A 21,825-nucleotide genomic window follows, 5' to 3' on the forward strand; every position below is an offset into this window, starting at 1 on the left:
TAGGCGATGTTAAAAAAAAAAAATAGCAGGGACTCTTCAAAAAGATACCTTCTAGCAAAACACTTCGGCACCCCTACAGTGTGTTCAGGGAAACCCCACTGACTCGCGACAATCTTGTCAAAATAGGCAGGAAAGGGGAAAACCTGCGGATACCGAAATGTACCGACGTCCGACACCGTAGCAGCTCAGTCCTCCAGTTTTAAATTTTTCCCACACCGATACAATCAGTGCATTCACTAGCGCCTTTTCATGTGCGGCCGTAGTGGAAGAGGAATCATTCTCACTATCCGAGCACTCAGGGTGCGTGGATGCAGACCCAGTAGGGTGACTCGCGGCCAGATAAACCTCAGAATCTGAGGAGACAGAGGATGCAGGCGGGGGACGCTTGTTGCCCATCCTGTGTTGCAGGACCATATCTACCCTGGACACTAGTGACTCTAGGGACCACCGTCAGAGCAGACAAGACGGACTGGGACCCAGAGGGCCCCGCAGCCTCAGAGGGGGTCAGGTGGTGAGACATGCTCCAGGGACTCCATAGGTTAACCTGGGGATCAGTAGCAAAAAGGGAAAAATGACTGATAAACCCCCCATCGCTGCACAAGCGGCACCACAAGTCCCAGCGCACCAAATTTGCTGCTAAAACAGGAAGACTGAGGCATTTTGCACCCACAGGGACTCACCACCACTGACTCAGAATAGAGCAGAATGCCAGGCTGCACGCTGCGTGGCAATCAGAGAGAAGGAGGAAATCCAGGAAGTAACACTAGAGGCTACTGCCGAATCACCGTTCCAATGGGTTCACAAACATGTCCGCCGCTTTATATCAATGGGAAACTATAAGAAAATGGCCGTTGGACTACACAAACATGACCGCCGATGGCTGCAGTGCCATCCACGACAAAATGGCAGCTAAACACGGCTCCCTGGACCCCCAAAAACTAAAGGGCGGTAAGGAGGGGCCCTGGCATGTGCCCCCATGAGGACCGCCCCCCCAAAACTGAGTTTTTAGCAGCCAATGGTGCATGCCCCCCCCCAATGCCTGCTCAACACCCCAACACAGACATATCAGGTATGGCAATACCGGGGGGGGGGGGGGGGGAAGCTAGGTGTGGGTTATTGGGGGGTGGTCCACAGGGAGACCCCGATAAATGAGGGGGGACGCTATGTGGGAGGGAATGGAATCGGGGGGTCCAACCGTCCCTGGGAGGAGCCCACGTCCACCCCAAAAGTCCACCAGTGGAAGGGGGGAAACTACTTACCACACCATGGAAAACGGGTTGGCACTACTCCAGACAGACCACCGCACCATAAGAATGGGGGTGCTGCAGACCAGAGGTACGCTGTGACTCCGGTCGTGACCAGGTCTATGCGGCGGCCAGCCCCCAGTCCAGTGCGGCTATGCGGCGGCTGACCTAGCACGGAGTTGAGGTTGGGTCGTACTCCCTGGCCGGAGTGGGAAGACCATAAGAATCTAGACTATCCAGCCGGTCGCCCAGTCCTCACAGGAACAGAAAATTACAAAAAAGAAAAAAAAAAAAAACTGTTAAAGACAAAAATGCTAAGACCAGAGAACCCAGCAAGGAACTAGGTCCTTACTCCTGTCTAGGCAGAAAAAACCATGCCTGTAGCAGGAAGTGGGAGTATACCCCCTGGGACTGCCCCATAGGCGTGGTAAAGCTTTGTCCTGCCTAGTGGCCTACTCCTGTAGGGGGCAGCATAACACAGCGGTCAAGAGGATTCTGGGGCTGTGTCCGTCAATGAACAAATAAAAAATACAAATTAGAATGAACAAACTAAACCCTTTATAATGGCACAAAAGCCCACAAATAGTTGAAAACTTCTAAAATGAAAGCCTCTATGTAATGACTAATGTAAAACTTACCACTTGTGTCACAGGAGCTGCTACAGGGGCGGAATTCCATGTTGTAGAAGTGCTTGTTCTGGCTTGCCAGTTTGTCCCACCAGTAAGTTTCTTCTCAGAAGGCTGATTCCATTGCATATCAGATCTAAAAGACCAGTAACAAATGCTTCATATCTCTTTTATTCAGGGTGAAAATATCAAACATCACATAGTCCATTTGTCAACCATATTGTCCGTATGTCATTAATCACACTTTACTGAATTCAAACAAAGTATGCAGATACAGCAATTGTAATAGTGTCTCAGAATGCGTTGCATTGTCTCAGCACAACACACTGACAATTCAGAACTTCAAAACACCACTTATCTACAAATGTAGAGCTGTTTCTTTTTCTAATGTAAACATAAATGCTGGCTTCACACTTGCGCATTGTAGTTAACTCTAACATCTATTGCTATGTGTGTTGCGGTGGCATTCATTTACCACACATACAATGCATTCTGATGTGTTGCACTGTCGAAAATGCAACAGGAGCCAATTCTTAGGCATTGAAATGCACAGCCAGCCCATTTAAAATAACTGGGCTAACTAAAAGCAGCATTCCTCAAAGCAAGAGAATACATGTGTTGCACGTGCACAAAGAGGCTCTTAACGTCAAAATATATTTTGAAATTAACAGCATACGAGATCCCAATGAAATAACTAAAAACGAGGAGCCAAAGAGCTAGAATAGGAGCCCTAATGACCTGGATATGGCTTGCTTAAGTTATTCCTTGAAAACCTGATTTCTGTACTCCCTGTAAATACTATTCTGTGAACTGCAGGAAAACTGGATTTTTGACTTACCATAAAATCCCTCTCTTAGGTTCATTGATGGATGCAGTCCTCTGATGCATATCAGTAGGGTAATACTGCCCCCTACAGACACTAGGCAGAAAGAATTTCTGGCTACGCCTATTGGCAGTCCCTGGGGGTATACCCTCTCTTCCTGCATAGGATGTCAGTTTTGTATCAAAGCAGTGTCAGAGAAACACACCAACCCACTCAAAAAATTAGAGGGGCAGGTACTAGGTCAGTCAATGAACCTAAGAGAAAAGGATTTTACGGTATGTCAAAAATCCAGTTTTCTCGATTTTTCATTGACGGACGCAGTGCTCTGATGCATATCAGTAGGGACGTCCCAAAAGAGTACCAAAATGAGGGGTGGCAACCAGAACAAAGAGAAAACAGTCCCCCAAGGACAACATGGCCAACCAGGCAACACAGGACACCTCAAAACAACCAGATGAGGTCTACCTGAAAACAAACAGAAAAAACTCCCTCAAGGAAGGCCAAGAGGCCCCCTAAACCGCAGCCTGCAAAACCTTGCGGCCAAAGGAGGAATCCGCAGATGCAATCACATCCACCTTATAAAATTTGGTAAAGGTGTGAACAGATGACCAAGTCACCGCCTTGCACACCTGAAGCACAGACGCCTGATGGTGAAAAGCCCAAGAAGCACTAAGCGCCCGAGTAGAGTGCGCCTTGACAGGGAAGGGCGGAATCTGACCCCTAATGGAATAAGCCTGCACCACTGTCTGTCTGATACATCTGGAAATAGTCGCAGCAGACGCAGGCAGCCCCTTCTTTGGGCCATCCGTGAGCACAAAGAGCGAGTCAGACTTGCGAAAAGTCTTGGTAGATGCCAAATACACCTTGTGCGCCCGAACATCATCCAGGGTATGCAGAGCAAATTCCTTAGGAAGTTTTGGCTTAGGACATAAGGAAGGTAACACGATGTCCTCATTTAAATGAAAACTGGAAACCACCTTCGGCAGGAAGGACGGATCCAGCCCAAGTACCACCTTGTTCCTATGAACCACCAGATAGGCAGAACGACAGGACAGCGCCGCCAGTTCCGACACCCTGCGCGCAGAAGTGATAGCCACCAAGAAGGCCACCTTCTGAGACAAGGTAAGCAGGGGGACTTACCGAATATTCTCAAAGGGAGGCCTCTGGAGAACCGACAGCACTAAATTAAGATCCCATGGCGGTAGTGGAGGTCGCACTGGAGGTAGCAAGTGTCCCACCCCCTGGATGAAACTACGCACCAGGGAATGGGCGGCCAATGGCCTCTGGAAGAAAACAGCCAAGGCCGGGACCTGACCATTGATAGTACTAAAGGCCAACTTTTTGATCAACTCCCTGTTGAAGGAAAGCCAAGATCCGAGCCACCGAATAAGAGCGAGGGTGGGTCCCAAGGGACTCACACCACGCAATGAACGACTTCCACGTACGATGATAAATCTTCCTGGAAGTCGCCTTCCTCGCTTTTAGCAGAGTGGGAATTACTGAAGCAGATAAAACCCTGTCTTTCAGCACATGGCTTTCAACAGCCAAGCCGTCAAAGCCAGCGACTGTAAAGCAGGATGGAAGATTGGCCCCTGAGAGAGCAGATCCACCCTGAGAGGAAGTCTCCATGGGGCGTCTGTGACAAGCCTGACCAGGTCGGCGTACCAGGCGCAACGAGGCCAGTCCGGAGCCACAAGAATGACCGGAATCCCTTCCGCCTCTATCCTGCGAAGAAGTCCCGGCAGCAACTTGAGAGGAGGAAAGACATGTCAGCCGGTACTGGCCCCAGGGGGCCACCAGCACGTCTGCCAGAGGGTCCCAGGTGCGGGCCACAAACCTCTAACTTCCTGTTGATTCGAGATGCCAACAGATCCACGTCCGGAGTGCCCAAGCGAAGGCACATCTGTTGAAACACCTCCGGATGCAGGGACCACTCCCCTGCATCCAAGGCCTGGCGGCTGAGGTTAATCCCTTGCCAATTTTCCACTCCCGGAATGTGGACCGCGGAGAGAGCCGCAACATGGCGCTCCGCCCAACGTAGAATGTCCGCCACTTCAAGGGCCCCAAGGACACTCTTGGTGCCCCCTTGGTGATTGACGTAAGCCACGGCCGTGGCATTGTCTGATTGAATGCGCACGGGACAACCGTTCAGACGGTCGGTCCAGTGCGTCAGGCAAAGCCGGATCGCTCTCAGCATTAGGACATTGATCGGCAATCGAGATTCCTCCAGGGACCAGATTCCCTGAGCAGAGTCCTGATTGAGGACCCCCCCCCCTCCCCGCACCCGGACAGACTCGCATCCGTGGTGACAACTGTCCAGTATATAGGGAGAAAGGATTTCCCCGACTGAAGCATCGGGGACCCGAAGCCACCAGACCAGGGACTCTCTGGTCCTGTGGCTTAACCCAATCCGAGAATCCAGAGAATTCGGGTGTTTGTTCCACTTGAGAAGAATTTCCCTTTGAAGAACCCTTGTGTGGAACAGAGCAAAGGGGACCGCCTTCAGTCCCAGTACTCTCATACCAGGTCCGAGTCGCCGGTCGCTGGACATTAACAAACGAACCGCTGACTGGATCTTCTGGAGTTTTTCCGGAGGAAGAAACACCCTGGCAGAGGACGAGTCCACGGTCAGGTCCAGACAGACCAGTCTCATGGAAGGGGTCAGAGACGACCTTTGAAGGTTCACGATCCAACCAAACTCCTCCAGAGTATGCATGGTGACCCCCCCAAGTTTTCCGTCAGCAACGTGGGGGACTGCGCATGGAGAATCAGATCGTCCAGGTAGCCGTGGACCAATATCCCCGGCTGTCGCAACAGTGCCAGGACCAGGGGCCAACAGCTTTGTGAAGACCCGAGGAGCGGAGGCGAGACCAAAGGGTAACACCACAAACTGATAGAGTTCTCCTCCCACGGCAAAACGGAGAAACCGTTGGTGAGCAGCACAGATTGGAATGTGAAGGTAGGCATCCTTGATGTCTATTGAGGCCAGGAAGTCCCCCTGATGTAGGGAGGCCACCACCGTGCGAATAGTTTCCATCTTGAACTTTTGAGCATGCACTAACGCATTCAGTGCCTTTAGGTGCAGGATCGGCTGCACCTTGCCCTCCTTCTTGGGAACCGTAAACAGGTTGGAAAAAAACCAGTGAAAGCGTTCCGCGTGCGGAACAGACACTATCACTCCTTGCTGTAGCAAGTCCTGCACTGCCCCATAGAGCGCTCGCAAGCGATCCAGGGAGAGGCGGACATTGGAAAGGAGAAACGGATCGAAACTCGATCTTGTATCCAGACCGCACAACCTCCCGGACCAATTTGTCTGGGATCCGGGTCAGCGACGCCTCCAAGAACCGGCAAAGGCGTCCCCCCACCCCAGTCACGGGTGAGGGTGCACCTTCAGGCCGACGGGGCCTTGTCTACAGGTCTGGCGGAACCGGACTTCTATTTCCCAGCCCAGGGACGCTTGGGAGCACCCGAGGGAGCCTTGAAGGGCTTAGCCTTATCGGCTGCCCCCGAGGGACGAGAATACTTTCTGTGAGCCAAATAAGGACAGGCCCCACCTACGGCGAGTCCCTACCCCTGGAAGCCTTAAGGAGAAATGTACTCTTACCCCCGTAACACCTTTAATAATGTCGTCCAGGGTAGCCCCAAACAGACGGTCCCCCTGAAAGGGGAATTCCGTCAAGGCCTTCTTAGAAGCCTGATTCGAAGACCAACACTTCCGCCAGAGCATACGCCTCATGACCACTGCAAAAAGCAACAGACGACCCAAAGGGGAAGCAATGTCCAGCCCAGCATCGCAAGCATACTGCAGCACCTGCACCATCTGGTCCAACAGTTCCCCAAATTCAGTAGGGACAGACTGGCCCTCCACGTCATGGCGTAGCGTCTGTGCCCATTCAGTCACCGTTTGGGTGACAAGGGCTGAAGCAAAGGCAGGCCCGTAGCACAGTCCCCACCATAGCGTACATGCTGCAGGCCACAGCCTCCGCCTTCCTATCCTCTGGGTCCTTTAAGGATGGGGAATCTTCCACCGGAATCACGGTAGCCTTGTTAAGTCTGGAGACCGGGGGATCCACCTTAGGTGGCACCGACCACTTCTTCGCCAGAGACTCAAAAGGGCAGCGCTTGGTAAACCGCCTAGACACCCCGGGAGAACATGTCTGTCACTCCCATTTTTTGGCGAGTAGGCCAGCAAAATAAGTGGGGAAGGAAAAAGACTTTTCCACCCTCGGAGGCTTATGGGTGCGCCAAAGGCAACCGCGCCCAGGAGCGACGACAGCCGCATCCTCCAATTTTAGGGTTTCGCGCACCGAGACAACCAGTGCATCCACCCGCGCCTTATTCTGCGCAGCAGAAGAGGCAGAAAGCTCATCCTCACTATCAGAGGAGGCACCTCACGGAGTCCGAAACATCAGAGGAGGCAGGGGTGGGGGGGGGTTGTTTCTGCTAGGGACACAAAAGATTCCAGGACTGCTGAAATCGCATCAGTGGACAGTTGCAACCTGGAGGACCTTGCGGCCTCCATGAAGGGATCAGGTGGGGACACATGGTCTGGAGGGGTCCATGTTGCACTAATAGGACCCGCCAGCAAGCTTTGAGAAAAAAGCATTTTTTGTTGTATGAAAAGGCAATGTCCCCACAGCACTACAGGCCCCCCCCCCGGGGGTCAGGCCCATGCTGCGGACCCCCGCAGAGAGAGAGAATAAGCCCCAAGCGACTCACTGTTCTTGGAAAGCAGCAATCCTCAAGAGGTCTGCACGTATCAGCGGTGGCTCAGAAAAGGAAATCCGAGCCATAAGCTTCCCGGGCTGAAGAGAGGAACTCCTCCCCCGAAAAGACTTCTCCCCCGAAAAAACGCCTCCAGGAACACCCATGGGCCTTCCCAGCAAAAATCCACCGCAAAATGGCCGAACCCCCCCCAAGATGGTAGCCACCATAACTGCAGACAAAGGCTACAACAAAATGGCGGCCCCGCGCGGCGATTGGAGACCCCAAGCCTGCCCTACTACATCATCCAGCCATGAAGGGCCATGCGAGAACAAAAATCCTGTTTTCTCTATTGTCCATTGAGGGACACAGCTTGACGATAATTAAGCAGCGTATGAACTTCCAAATGCAGTCTAGAAGGGTGGGCCCAGCAAGACAAATACAGATCCAGTCCAACAAGAGAAAAAGCTCACTAAACAGTAACTTTCAGAACCTTTCGATCAAAACTAGCATTTACTATAAAGGCCTTAGAGAATGTATGTTTAGAAGACTAGGCTGCAGTAGTACAGATCTGAGAAAGAGGCATGATGATGACAAAAGCCAGAGGTGCTCACTACCCTAGCTGAGTGGGCTTTAAGGATAAGTTCACTTTGTTTAAAAATAAATAAATGCACTTTTTTTTGCAGGTAACAAAAAATGTGAAATGTGTTATAGTAGGAGCCTGTAAACCAGGGGTCCTCAAACTACGGGCCGCATGCGGCCCGCCAGGGTCCTGAACTCGGCCCGCCGGCTGGGATGTATCATTCACATTGTTTTTTTTTCCTGAATCACCTAATTAGAGCCGGAGGCACTGCGCCCTAGCCCACCCATTTGTGTGACAATAGCGAATGAAAATTCGCTATTGTCACACGGATCCTCCTCCTGGCCAATCAGGAAGCGGGTCCGAGACCCGCTTCATGATTGGCCTAAAGGCGAACTCATGCCATTGGCCGAGGAGGAGGCAAGACAACTCGAGGAGACGCCGCCGCAGGTAAGTGCACTGACTGGTCTCTGCATTGAAAGGGGGCATGGCACGCTGGTCTCTCTGCATTGAAAGGGGGCATGGCACGCTGGTCTCTCTGCATTGAAAGGGGGCATGGCACGCTGGTCTCTCTGCATTGAAAGGGGGCACGCTGGTCTCTCTGCATTGAAAGGGGGCACGCTGGTCTCTCTGCATTGAAAGGGGGCACGCTGGTCTCTCTGCATTGAAAGGGGGCACGCTGGTCTCTCTGCATTGAAACGGGGCACGCTGGTCTCTCTGCATTGAAAGGGGGCACGCTGGTCTCTTTGCATTGAATGGGGGCACGCTGGTCTCTCTGCATTGAATGGGGGCACGCTGGTCTCTCTGCATTGAATGGGGGCACGCTGGTCTCTCTGCATTGAATGGGGTCACGCTGGTCTCTCTGCATTGAAGGGGGCACGCTGGTCTCTCTGCATTGAATTTGTTCATATTTTTTTTCAAACTATAGTCCAGCCCCCAACAGTGTCTGAGGGACCGTGAACTGGCCCCCTATTTAAAAAGTTAAAAAGTTTGAGGACCCCTGCTGTAAACCATTGCACCAGCGATCAGTAGATCGCTGATGCTTTGCAGGTCTCCTGCACACTGTCAGTGTATCTGCTTGCTTGTACATTCCGTACGGGTAAGCCGATACTCGGACGGTAAGACTCAATGAACTACCACAACGCTCTACAGCACCATTGTAGTTCATTGAAAACTACAAGCCGACAGCCACTAAGGATGTCAGGGCTTTTCGTTCATTCAGACACACAGAGCTGTTTTCAAATAGTAACAGCTAGTACAGGGAAGCTCTCCCCATACTGCTGCCACAGGGAAAGGGGAGAGGGGACAGCGGCTGCAGCACGGGAAACATGTTACATGTTCTACCCTAAAATCGGATGGAACATTTAACACGTTCCTTTAACAGTGACAGCAGACACTTATCTCAATACTCACTCGCCACCACAGCAACAGATCAAAACCACTTAAAAAAAAAAAAAAAAATCGGGAAGCTAGAGAACCTCCTTTAGGACCTTTTGTAAAAACAAACAAGAATCTGTTTGTAAGGAAGAGGTAAACCCTGATGGCTGCTTTAACACATCCTAGTAATAGAGAGATCTCCTTTGAGTGAACTGGTACTCGAACACAGAAAAGACAACACAATAATAAGATGATTCATGTAGTGTTTATGTCCTGGAATCCATCTGCCCTTTGCTCATCTTTAACGTTACTATCCTGAAAGAGGACTAGGGAAAACTTGGGCCCAATGGCTGACTAGAGACACATCCAGGATTTTAGTATTTGGCCTGAATCTACCAGTAGCTGTTGATAGTATAAAAATCATCCCAAGGAACAGAAAAAAGCTGAAGAATTAAATCCACTCGAGGACACTTAAGCAAAACTGGGCATGTGTGAGGTGGGAGGGGTTAAAGCCTTAAAAGAGCAAGCCTTCAGTTTTTATGTGCCTGGTGTCTCCTATAGGAGGAAATATAACCTAGGATTCCTAATCATCATCAAGCTGTGTTCTTCAATGAACAATAAAGAAAACACAATTCTGCAATTTAAGTAGAGAAAAGAATTATAAATATTTAAGCATATATATTCTGATTACTAGGGTCTTGCAGTACTACATGAGGTAGAATTTTCTGCAGCAAGCATTTGTACGTTTGTCAGCAGTATGCTCAATGCTTACCCTGTTTCCCCAAAAATAAGACAGTGTCTTATATTAATTTTTGCTCCCAAAGATGCCCTAGGTCTTATTTTCAGGGGCTGTCTTATTTTTCCATGAAGAAGAATACAGTGCACATTTATTGTTGAACAAAGGAAATGACCTGTATACGGTACGGTAGTAGTTGTCATCACAAACCAGCAAATGACATCCTCCCGTGTCATTTTGTTCCCCCCCCCATCTTCTGATCCTCCTGTTTCATTTTGATTCCTCCCCCCCCCCCATTTCTGATCCTTCTGTGTCACTTTGATTGCCCCGTCTGATCCTCCTGTGTCATTTTAAGTGATCCCACTCCCCCTCCCCTGTGCCAGTGGACACCTTCACCAGACATTCCCCCCACCCCTTTATCAGACATTCCCCCCCCTACCTCAGTCACCCCTGTGTGTCCACACAACATACCCAACTCCTGCCCCGCGCGACTCACTGACTAATTGTGAGTCAGCCAGACTCAGTCAGGGCAGAGCGAGCAGCAGGCGGCAGCTTGTCCTGGCGGCGACGTGGGCTCTCTGATTAAAAGAGACCTTGCACTTCCTGTCTGCTCCGGCTGTGCTGCGGCCAACAGTGAGCTGTGCGGCGGCGCCCACCGCTACAGGTCCAGATTTCAGAGCTACGGTAGCTTCGGGGGGGGGAGGGGGCTTCTTATCGGGGAGACCTTATGTTCGGGGGAGGCCTTATTATCGGGAAGGTGGGGTGCCTTATATTTCAGCAAGAGGCAAAACTGTAAGTAGGTCTTATTTTCGGGGGAGGTCTTACTTTCGGGGAAACACGGTAGCATTAGGTAACTTGTTCTACATTTCAAACTAGAATATAATCTAAATCTTCACTCTGTTTCATAATGCAATTTTGTTTTTAAAATAGTATCTCTTCGTCAAGACACAAATTTCACCTAAATCTTGACACAGTGAACCGCCAAGTGCCCAGATGCACTCAAACAGGCGTTACCTTATAAATGGTTCAATACTCTATAGAATATTTTATTTCAGTCTACACAATATAAGACACAGAAAAACATACGCTCACCTTTTTGACGGTGTGCCACCAAAACCGAGATCTACAAAACATGAATTTAATTATTTTATGTATATAGCTCTACAACACAATGACAATAAAAATGAACAGCAACACCAATCTGTCATGAATTTATCCACTAAATAATATGAACATAAATATGTAACACTGAGTTTCTATGCCATCTTTTTCATTCAATACAGTCAAATTACTTGCCCCAAAGTAGTGGAAAAAGAAATGTGCACATAATGGGCTATTGAAGTCATTTATAAAAAAAAAAAAAAAAAAATTGGACTAGTCTAGACTAAATTCATGATATTTGCCTCTATATCTGATCAGACTGGATCAAAGTCAAAATATATCTACTAAAACACAGAAATTAAATGGGATATTCTAAACAAAGAACACAACCACTTACTTCCCACGAGGTTAGCAAGTGAAGAATCAAGATCGTTGGCCAACAACCTTCCACTCTGCTGGCCTGCAGATACAGAGTTTTGGCTTTGTAGAGAAACAGTTGGCTGCAGTACATCATCTGTGAAGTAGGTAGCTGAAAAAAAAAAAATTTAACTTTTTTTTTATATAGAAAAACAGTAAATTCTTAGAGTCTGTAAATGAAAAGGGACCATATGCACCCATTAAATGTACTTCTTGCCGACATGGCCATCTGATGTACTCCGATGGCCCTGTGCACTAAAGCAGATGTCAATAAGTACATCTGTAAAGTATTTCATTTATTTTGGTCATGGTTTCGTTAGCTGTAGTTCACACACAGTCAATTCCTCAGTCGTACAGTTTCACATGTACAATCGTTGCATAAACATGAATGTCTGTTACATGCATTTGTAACATGCATGTGCGTATATCAAATAATTTCAAATTGATAACTGAATATGAAATGGACTTATGGTGTAAAAAACTGTTCAATTATCTAAAATGGAAAAACGTGCAAAAGGATTGTTCATATTACTTTCAATAATGAAAAAAGGGATTCCTGGGTGAGAAAAAAAAAAAAAAAAGAAGGATTTTGGACTTACCGTAAAATCCATTTCTCGGATGTTCATTGTTGGACACAGATCCTGATATTCATAACAGTTGAGTTATACTGCCCCCTACAGGAGTAGGACACTGGCAGAAAATAATTCTGGCTACACCCATGGGCAGTCCCAGGGGGTATACTTCCTCTCTCTGCTATAGCCACTCAGTTTTGTTACAAGCAGTGTCAGGAGAATTATAACTCCACAGAGGGGTGGGTGCTGTGTCTGTCAATGATCATCAGAGAAATGGATTTTAAGGCAAGTCAAAAATCCCATTTTCTCTTTTGTTCATTGACGGACACAGCTCCTGATATTCCCCAAAGCAGTGTAAAAAATGAGGGGTGGGAAAAACAAAAAAATTCCGAAGGCTAAACATTAGCCTACCAGGCAACAGGAGCTCAACCAAACAACTGGAGCCCACCTGAAAAAAACAACAACACACCCTCAAAGAGGATCAGGTCCTCTTAACAGCAGTCTGCAAAACCTTGCGATCAAAAGTAGCATCCGTAGATGCCAACACATCCACTTTAAAAAACTTTGTAAACGTGTGCACCGACGACCAGGTGGCCGCCTTGCAAACCTGCGTCACCGACGCCTGATGATGGAAAGCCCAGGAGGCACTAAGCACCCTAGTAGAGTGCACATTGACCGGGGAAAAGACAGAAAATCCCCTCTCCCGCAGACACATTTTCAGGTTTTGAGTAAGCCATGAACAAAAAAGGAAGAAGGGTGTGATCGCTGTGTCATATGATGTACTCCAACAAGAGGATTTAACAAGTAAACTAAAAATTTTCTTTATCAAACATCCTATGACATAAGGTATCTTCATATCCATTACAATAAAAAAAGTCCTAACGCAGGAACAATGGGGGAAGGGCAACATGGCAAAAAGGCAACAGAATCCAAACAACTAAACCAGAACAGGTTACAACCTCATGCAGCAGCCTGCAAGACTCACCAACCAAAGGTCATGTCCTCAGAGGCTTGAACATCCACTTGGTGAAATTTCATAAAAAGTATGAACTGAGGACTAGGTAGCGGCATTACAAACTTGAGCTATCAAAGCCTGATGTCTAATAGCCCAGGATAAATGACAGTCCTGATAATGAGCTTGAGAAATAAACAAATATCCATTGAGAAATGGTATATTTGGAAGCTGTGTGACCGTTCTTTGAGCCTTCAAGAAGTACAAGAGAATTAGACTGACGAATTGCAGCAGCTGACATCAGGTAAATCTTGACTGCACAAACCACAATCAAGGTATGAAAAACTTTGTCCCCTGGCATCTGAGGCTTGGGACAGAAAGAAGGTAACATCTGTCCTGGTTAAAATGGAGTAAAGACCTTTATGTAATAAGAGTAGCTGGGGCCATAAATCGTCCCTAATGATTTACAGTATATATATCACTGCTGTAACTGCTCCAGCTGCACCGCCCAACACAGCAGGGCAAGACAAATCAACCTTAAAACTTAAGAATATTGATAGCCAACAACCTCTCCTGTGGTGACCAAGTACCCTAGGACTGGGACAGTATCCAGAACTCCACCTCAGCTTAACAAGCTGGTGTCCATTGTCAAGATCCTGCAAGACATGTAAGGAATGATTTTTCTACTCCAGCACTGCTAAAGAGATCCACCAATTCACCACGATCCACCAATACTATGTTGCAGATACACTTATCTGCAACATCCCCCTGCCAAACAAACAAAAGGTCTGCAACCCTAACTGTACCTGAATGAGAGGGGCACCCTTTCACTGCAAGAAGGGCTTGTCTCTTGGCTTAGAGTGCTTTGGAGTCCAAGTCTTCTGGCAGAACTGGGCTTGGGGCCCTAAGCTTGCGGCTGGCAAAAAGGAATGCTTTTTTTTTGGGGGGGGGATGCCTTTTTCTATTTTAAGCAGGCTACTCGCAGTTTCCTTTTGGATTTCATATTCTCAGAGAAGGTATTGCTCTTCAAAAGTTAAGTAATCATCCTGTTTCTTACAAGGTAACTGCCCAGCCATAAAATCCTGCACATGTGCATAGACCGAACACTCCGCTGAGAGAGCTGTTGAATGGAGTCCATCAAGGCATCCACTGAGAAACTAGGGGCATGAGAAAAATCCTCCAGGTATCGCTGTGGTCAGGGTCAATATCTTTCAAAAACAACAAGCTCGGACCTTGAGGCTTTGAAATAGGAAACTGTTGGATTCACTGTAGATATACTCCATATCTTAGACTTTTTATCATGTATTGTTGAGCAAAGAATTTTGGCGGAACAAACACCTTTTCAGATGGAGAGGAAGTACATGGAAAGATTGGGGGATGAAAACCGTAATTGTAAGTTGGTCCAGACAACCTCCATGAGGGAAACCACAAAAGCCTTTTGGATCTGAGATATAAACTGGTTTTGAGATTCCTTTGAGAATCACTCTCCAGAAAAGTTTCTCCCTTTCCATCACTTGCTCTAGCAGTTCCTCAGTAGGCTCCTTCTCTGTTTAGAAGGAGGGAGGAAAGGAATGAAAACATTACATTACATTTGCAACCAAGATGATCTAATCCAGAAAGGTGTCTGGAAAGTTTGTGTGGTAATTCAGTAATCGTAGATGAAAATTTCTCCCTTGAGACAAAGGAACTTGAGGAAGGTGTCTCAAAAGGTAATGGAATGACCATACAGGTGAATAGAATTAGAACCACAAAGAATTCACTCACCACCAGGAAATATAGTGCAAGGGAAGTTGTGCCCATGCTCCTCTCTACCTGATAAAGGGAATATGGGAACCGTCTCCCTCCTGATCCCCCCCTCCCCCCCCCCTAATGGTCTCATGCTACTTTTCAGCAGTCCCAGTCAGCTGAGAGGAGAGGGTGCTGTTAAACACCTGTGTCAGTACCCCGAGAACAAGGTAGAGACTATGTCCCAACTAAGTCCTGTCTTTTTCTGTCAGTGGTCCCCACTGTGAACATGTAACAAATATGGGTTATCTCAATTTAGCTGCAAAAGCGAAAATACACTTTAAGCATTGAATAATCCAAAAAAAAAAAAAAAAATTTCTAATAACTCACCAATGGCAAAAACACCAAGTTCAGCACGGGAAAAGCATGCAGCAAAAGAGAACAGAAGACATTTTATTAGGTTAAGCATGCATAAGCTAACAAATGCATGTATGTTATTAGTACCCTTAGTCATCTTTCCAAACTCAAAACAATGTTATATACCAGTGGTCTCCAAACTGCGGCCCTTTACTTGCCTTTATCTAGCCCTTGAGGCACTATTCTTCCACTTAAAACAAGAGGCTATTGCTTCCACTGACACCAAAGATGAGGTACCGTTCCTTCCACTGACACCAACAATAGGACATTGTTCCTTTCACTGACACCAATAATAGGGCCCTATTCCTTCCACTGAAATCAGTAATTGGGCACTAGTCCTCCCACTGATACCAACGATGGAGCACTATTCTCCTGGTAACACCAACGATGGGGCACTATGCCTCCCAATATTACCAACAATGGGGCACTATTCCTCTCACTAAATCCAATGATCTACTATTCCTCCTCTTACCACAGACTCTGTAATTATTTTAATCCCATTGACCGCCAAGCAGGTTTGCTCCCACTGACACTGGGGCATTTTCTTCTCTCACTGGCCAGCGTTCGGTCCCCTTAAAGTCTGAGGGACAATAAACTGGCCCGGCCCATTTGTTTTTTTAGAAAGTTGGGAGACCCCTGTTATATACTGTAGCTACTAAAACAAGAAAAAGTAATTTTTTCTTTTTTAATTATACATCAGCATTAATGTAATATAACATATAAATTCAATATCATTTCAGCAAAGAAAATAGTAATTGGCATACAATTTTTATATACTGCAATTCAATTTAGGGTTTAAATGAAAGGATGACCAGACAAGAATTAGTGCCTCATAACAAAACCATTTTATGTGAGAAACTACATAGCTAACATTTCCTTCTGAAAATGCAAGTTGCCTGGCTGTCTGACTCCTCCTGCTTGAATACTGGGTCAATTTACTAAAATTGGTGCACCTAAAATCTAGTGCAGCTGTAACCAATCAGCTTCTAGGTTTTAGCCATGTCAAACTGCAAGCCAAAAATCGCAGCCTATGGTCGGCAACAGGCAAAAATCGGTGCGACGCCGACATCGATTTCCGAAAGTAGTTCCTGCACTACTTTTGGCGACTTCGGGGGCTATTTCAAGAGACATCTGTGTATTAACCCGCACAGATGTCTTTCAAATCGCCCCCAAACTCGCAAGGAAATGCAGGCTTGAAATTGCGTGAGTTGATTTCAAACCCGCCTCCAATGTGAATGAGGGCTTATTGTCAAAGCTTAAATTGAAGGTGATTGGTTACTATGCACTGCTGCACCAGATTCTGTGTGCACCAGTTTTAGTAAATTTGCCCCAGTGGGTCTGCATAACAACCAGGTAAGAAGCACCTTAAGAAAGTGGTCACCAATTAGAGCTTCAGCTCCCACACCTCTATACCCTTATAAGCGAGAGCAAGTTTTACATTTCTGGAACGGTTTTTTAAAATCACTTTGTCATTACTTAGGACAACAAAGTAATTGTATGTATGTATGTATGTATGTATGTATATATATATACATACATACATACATACATACAGAGTACAGACCAAAAGTTTGGACACACCTTCTCATTCAAAGAGTTTTCTTTATTTTCAGGTCTATGAAAATTGTAGAGTCACACTTCAAGAGGTAGTCACCTGAAATGGTCTTCCAACAGTCTTGAAGGAGTTCCCAGAGATGCTTAACACTTGTTGGCCCTTTTGCCTTCACTCTGCGGTCCAGCTCACCCCAAACCATCTCAATTGGGTTCAGGTCCGGTGACTGTGGAGGCCAGGTCATCTGGCGAAGCACCCCATCACTCTCCTTCTTGGTCAAATAGCCCTTACACAGCCTGGAGGTGTGTTTGGGGTCATTGTCCTGTTGAAAAATAAATGATGGTCCAGCTCAACGCAAACCAGATGGAATAGCATGCCGCTGCAAGATGCTGTGGTAGCCATGCTGGTTCAGTATGCCTTCAATTTTGAATAAATCCCCAACAGTGTCACCAGCAAAGCACCCCCACACCATCACACCTCCTCCTCCATGCTTCACGTTGGGAACCAGGCATGTAGAGTCCATCTGTTCACCTTTTCTGCGTCGCACAAAGACACGGTGGTTGGAACCAAAGATCTCAAATTTGGACTCATCAGACCAAAGCACAGATTTCCACTGGTCTAATGTCCATTCCTTGTGTTCTTTAGCCCAAACAAGTCTCTTCTGCTTGTTGCCTTTCTTTAGCAGTGGTTTCATAGCAGATATTCTACCATGAAGGCCTGATTCACACACACACACACACACACACACACACACACACACAGTCTCCTCTTAACAGTTCTAGAGATGTGTCTGCTGCTAGAACTCCGTGTGCCATTGACCTGGTCTCTAATCTGAGCTGCTGTTAACCTGTGATTTCTGAGGCTAGCGACTCGGATGAACTTATCCTCCACAGCAGAGGTGACTCTTGGTTTTCCTTTCCTGGGGCGGTCCGCATGTGAGCCAGTTTCTTTGTAGCGCTTGATGGTTTTTGTGACTGCACTTGGGGACACTTTCAAAGTTTTCCCAATTTTTCGGACTGACTGACCTTCATTTCTTAAAGTAATGATGGCCACTCGTTTTCCTGTACTTAGAATTTGTATTATGGCAAGAAAAAAGCAGCTAACAGTCTATTCAGTAGGACTATCAGCTGTGTATCCATCTGACTTCTGCACAACACAACTGATGGTCCCAACCCCATTTATAAGGCAAGAAATCACACTTATTAAACCTGACAGGGCACACCTGTGAAGGGAAAAGGCATTTCAGGTGACTACCTCTTGAAGTGTGACTCTACAATTTTCATAGTCATGAAAATAAAACTCTTTGAATAAGAAGGTGTGTCCAAACTTTTGGTGTGTGTGTGTGTGTGTGTATATATATATATATATATATATATATATATATATATATATATATATACAGTAAAACCTTGGATTGCGAGCATAATTCGTTCCGGAAGCGTGCTTGTAATCCAAAGCACTCTTATATCAAAGCAAATTTCCCCATAAGAAATAATGGAAACTCAGATGATTCGTTCCACAACCATAAGTCCTTCAGTTTATAGTCCATATAAAAAGATTATAGCATTGCGATAGGTTGTGTAACCATAAAATGTCCATCCACAAATAGCCGCTTCCACAAGGGGATTAGAAGCAAAATGCAGCAGGAGCTACAGAGTATCAAAGAGAAGAGAGGCGCCTCTAAATGTAGCAATATGGTTCCATTTAATGAAGGTTAAACATTTAGCAACTCACATGGTTGATCAATAAAATAGGCACATCTAAGTATGCAGGCATCCGGGGTAAAGCTGTCCACATAGACTATCTTCTGCACCTCCGGCTGCCAGTCTGTAATCCTGACCGGGAAGACCACCCTGGAGTAAAGCGATCTGAAAGCGAGGGGCAGCATGGAAGGGATGACGTAGATAGCAGTGTGGAGGATGGTCTATGTGGACAGCTTTACCCCAGATGCCTGCATACTTAGATGTGCCTGTTCCAATCATCAACCATGTGAGTTGCTAAATGTTGAACCTTCCTTAAATTTAACCATATTGCTACACTTAGAGGCGCTTCTCTTCTCTTTTATACTCAGCTGTGACTTGAGGCTACTTGTATATCAAGACATCGCTTGTATATCAAGTCAAAATTTATTTGAAAATTTTGCTTGTCTTGCAAAGCGCTCTTAAACCAAGTTACTCTCAAACCAAGGTTTTACTGTATATATATATATATATATATATATATATATATATATATATATATAGTTTTTTTTTTTTTTTTTAAGACAAACAAGGCTTTTTTGTGACATTGTCTTGCAATTTTTCTGCAATATTTAGATTTTTTTTTTTACCTTTTTTGACCAATGTTCATGTAACCCTTTCACATCCAGCTGGCCAGGCTAGTACACTGTAGAGATATGGCATTCATCCATGGTGAAATCCCCTTCCCCATCTTTCCCCGTTCTGCCCTCATCACCTTTGCTTCTTACCATTTCACAGCCCTTGTTGCTCTGTTGTCCTCTAAAATGCAACAACTGACTTTTGCTCACTCTCACAGCTCCCCTGTGGCTCCCTGCTATCGTGTTCTCCACCTCTCCCCTCTCACTGCCTGCCCAGGAATGCACTGAAAACCTGTGAATTTGCATGCAGGTCAACATAGCCTTGAAAAGGGCATTCCCTTTAGTATGCCCAATGTAAACTAAGAATTTAGCAGGACTTTTGTTATGCTACATTTGAAGTTTGTGTTTGCTAATATTTACATGATTAGAGGGGTTCTTTAAGAAACTTTGAAAGCTGTAAGTGAAAAATGATAACCTCCGGATTTTAGAGTTGTGAATTTACCTCTAATTTTGATCAGTTTGTAAAAATGCACAATTTCATTTACAAATATTTGTTCTTTATTAACTCAGTAGTTTTAGCTTTTAGATTTAGTAGGAGATTAGCAGAAACTTTGTTTTGCTGTGTTTGTGGCAGCTAAAAATGATTTTATTGTATATTTGGAGAAAGAAAAATGGGATTTTTGACTTACCGTAAAATACATTTCTCTGATGATCATTGATGGACACAGCTCCAGGTATTCATAACCATTGGGTTATACTGCCCACTACAAGAGTAGGACACTAGGTCGGAAAAAATTTCTGGCTACACCCATGGGCAGTCCCAGGGGGGTATACTCCCTCTCTCTGCTATAGCCACTCAACTTTGTAACAAGCAGTGTCCAGAGAAAAATAACTACGCAGAGGGGTGGGTGCTGTGTCCGTCAATGAACATCAGAGAAAAATGGATTTTTGTAAAATCTTACCGTAAAATCCTTTTCTCTTAGCTCATCGACAGACGTAGTCCTCGGTGATACACCACCTTCGGGTTATGTTACCTCCGCAGGAGCAGGACTAGACAGGAAATTAAAAAGCTCTGGCCACACCCTAGGGGCAGTCCCAGAGGGTATATCCTCTCTCTCTCTGCCTCAGCAAATCAGTTATGTGAAAAAGCAGTGCTTAGAGAATTTAACCCAACCCAACTCCAAAACAGAGGGGCGGGGACTACGTCTGTCGATGAGCTAAGAGAAAAGGATTTTACGGTAAGATTTTACAAAAATCCATTTTTCTCTAGCGCTCATCGACAGACGTAGTCCTCGGTGATACACCACCTTCGGGACGTCCCAGAGCAGTATCACAACTGAGGGGTGGGAAAATGGAAATCAAATCCCAATCTAGAAGGCCCAACCGGTGCCAACTAGAAGTTTACAATGCTCATCCTTAATGATGAGACTCAACAAAAAAATTTTCAAACAGAAAAAAACCCTCGAGGTAGACCACCGGTCTCCTCAAATTGCGGCCTGCAAAACCTTGCGGCCAAATGAGGCATCCGCCGATGCCGTCACATCAATTTTATAGAATTTAGTAAAGGTATGTACCGACGACCAAGTGGCCGCCTTACATACCTGGACCACTGACGCCTGATGGCGAAAGGCCCAGGAAGTACTGAGCGCTCGAGTGGAGTGCGCCCTAACAGGGAACGGAGGACTCTGACCCTTAATAGAATAAGCCTGTACCACCGTTTGTCTAATCCATTTGGCAATGGTCGCGGCAGATGCAGGCAGGGCCGGTGCAAGGATTTCTGCCTACACAAGCGAAGCTCCATTTTGGTGCCCCCCCCCAACGGCCACCCACCTCCCTTGCAAAAATGTTTCTTTCAATAATTTTTTTATATAAAAAAAAACACACTAATTTGTGCTTTTGTTAAGTGCATTTTATATTGCCACAGGTACAAATAGGGCATTAATATATATTGCTAAGACAGAGGGATTGAAATGGCTCACGAGGGTCAGGGATCAATCAAAATGAAAGAAGGGGGTTAAAATGGCACAGGGAGGATGAGGGGTTAAGAACTGAAGTGAACACAGGGCCCCTGTGTCATTTCAATCCCTCCCCCCCATGCCACTTTAACTGACAAAAGTCACAGACGCAGAATGCCATATCTTTGTGGGACTCACAGCAGGAGGGAGAGAGAGAGAGAGAGAGAGAGAGATGACAGAGGGAGGGAGGGAGAGAGAGAGAGAGAGAGAGAGAGATGAGAGGGAGGGAGAGAGAGAGAGAGAGAGAGAGAGATGACAGAGGGAGGGAGGGAGAGAGAGAGATAACAGAGGGAGGGAGGGAGAGAGAGAGATAACAGAGGGAGGGAGAGGATGGGGGGGATAGAAGACAGAGAGAGGGAGGAAGGGGGGGAGAGAGAGAGGACAGAGATGGGGGGGAGAGAGAGAGAGAGATGACAGAGAGAGAGAGAGAGAGAGAGATAGAGAGAGAGAGATGACAGAGGGAGGGGGAGGGGGGAGAGAGAGAGAGGGGGGGGAGAGAGAGAGAGAGAGAGAGGGAGGGGAGAGAGAGGGGGGAGAGAGAGAGAGGAGAGAGAGAGAGAGGAGAGAGAGGGGAGAGAGAGAGAGAGAGAGAGAGAGAGAGAGGGGAGAGAGAGAGAGAGGGGGGAGAGAGAGAGAGGGGGGAGAGAGAGAGAGGGGGGGGGAGAGA

The 21,825-nt window shown here is 46.6% G+C and overlaps 1 protein-coding gene across 1 annotated transcript in view; it reads right to left on the reverse strand.

The window, feature by feature from the left end:
- LOC309559574 (phosphatidylinositol-binding clathrin assembly protein-like) overlaps positions 1-21,825 on the reverse strand; it is a 210,247-nt gene that overhangs the window by 28,672 nt on the left and 159,750 nt on the right. Inside the window, exons 15-17 of the mRNA XM_082262884.1 lie at positions 11,589-11,720; positions 11,183-11,213; positions 1,886-2,006 (exon numbers count right to left, since the gene is read on the reverse strand). Of these exons, the coding sequence (XP_082119010.1) occupies positions 1,886-2,006; positions 11,183-11,213; positions 11,589-11,720 (284 nt within the window). The remainder of the gene's footprint in view (positions 1-1,885; positions 2,007-11,182; positions 11,214-11,588; positions 11,721-21,825) is intronic.

The sequence above is a fragment of the Pelophylax lessonae genome, assembly GCF_965119305.1.
Source record: "Pelophylax lessonae genome assembly, chromosome: 7".
Taxonomy (NCBI): Eukaryota; Metazoa; Chordata; class Amphibia; order Anura; family Ranidae; genus Pelophylax; species Pelophylax lessonae.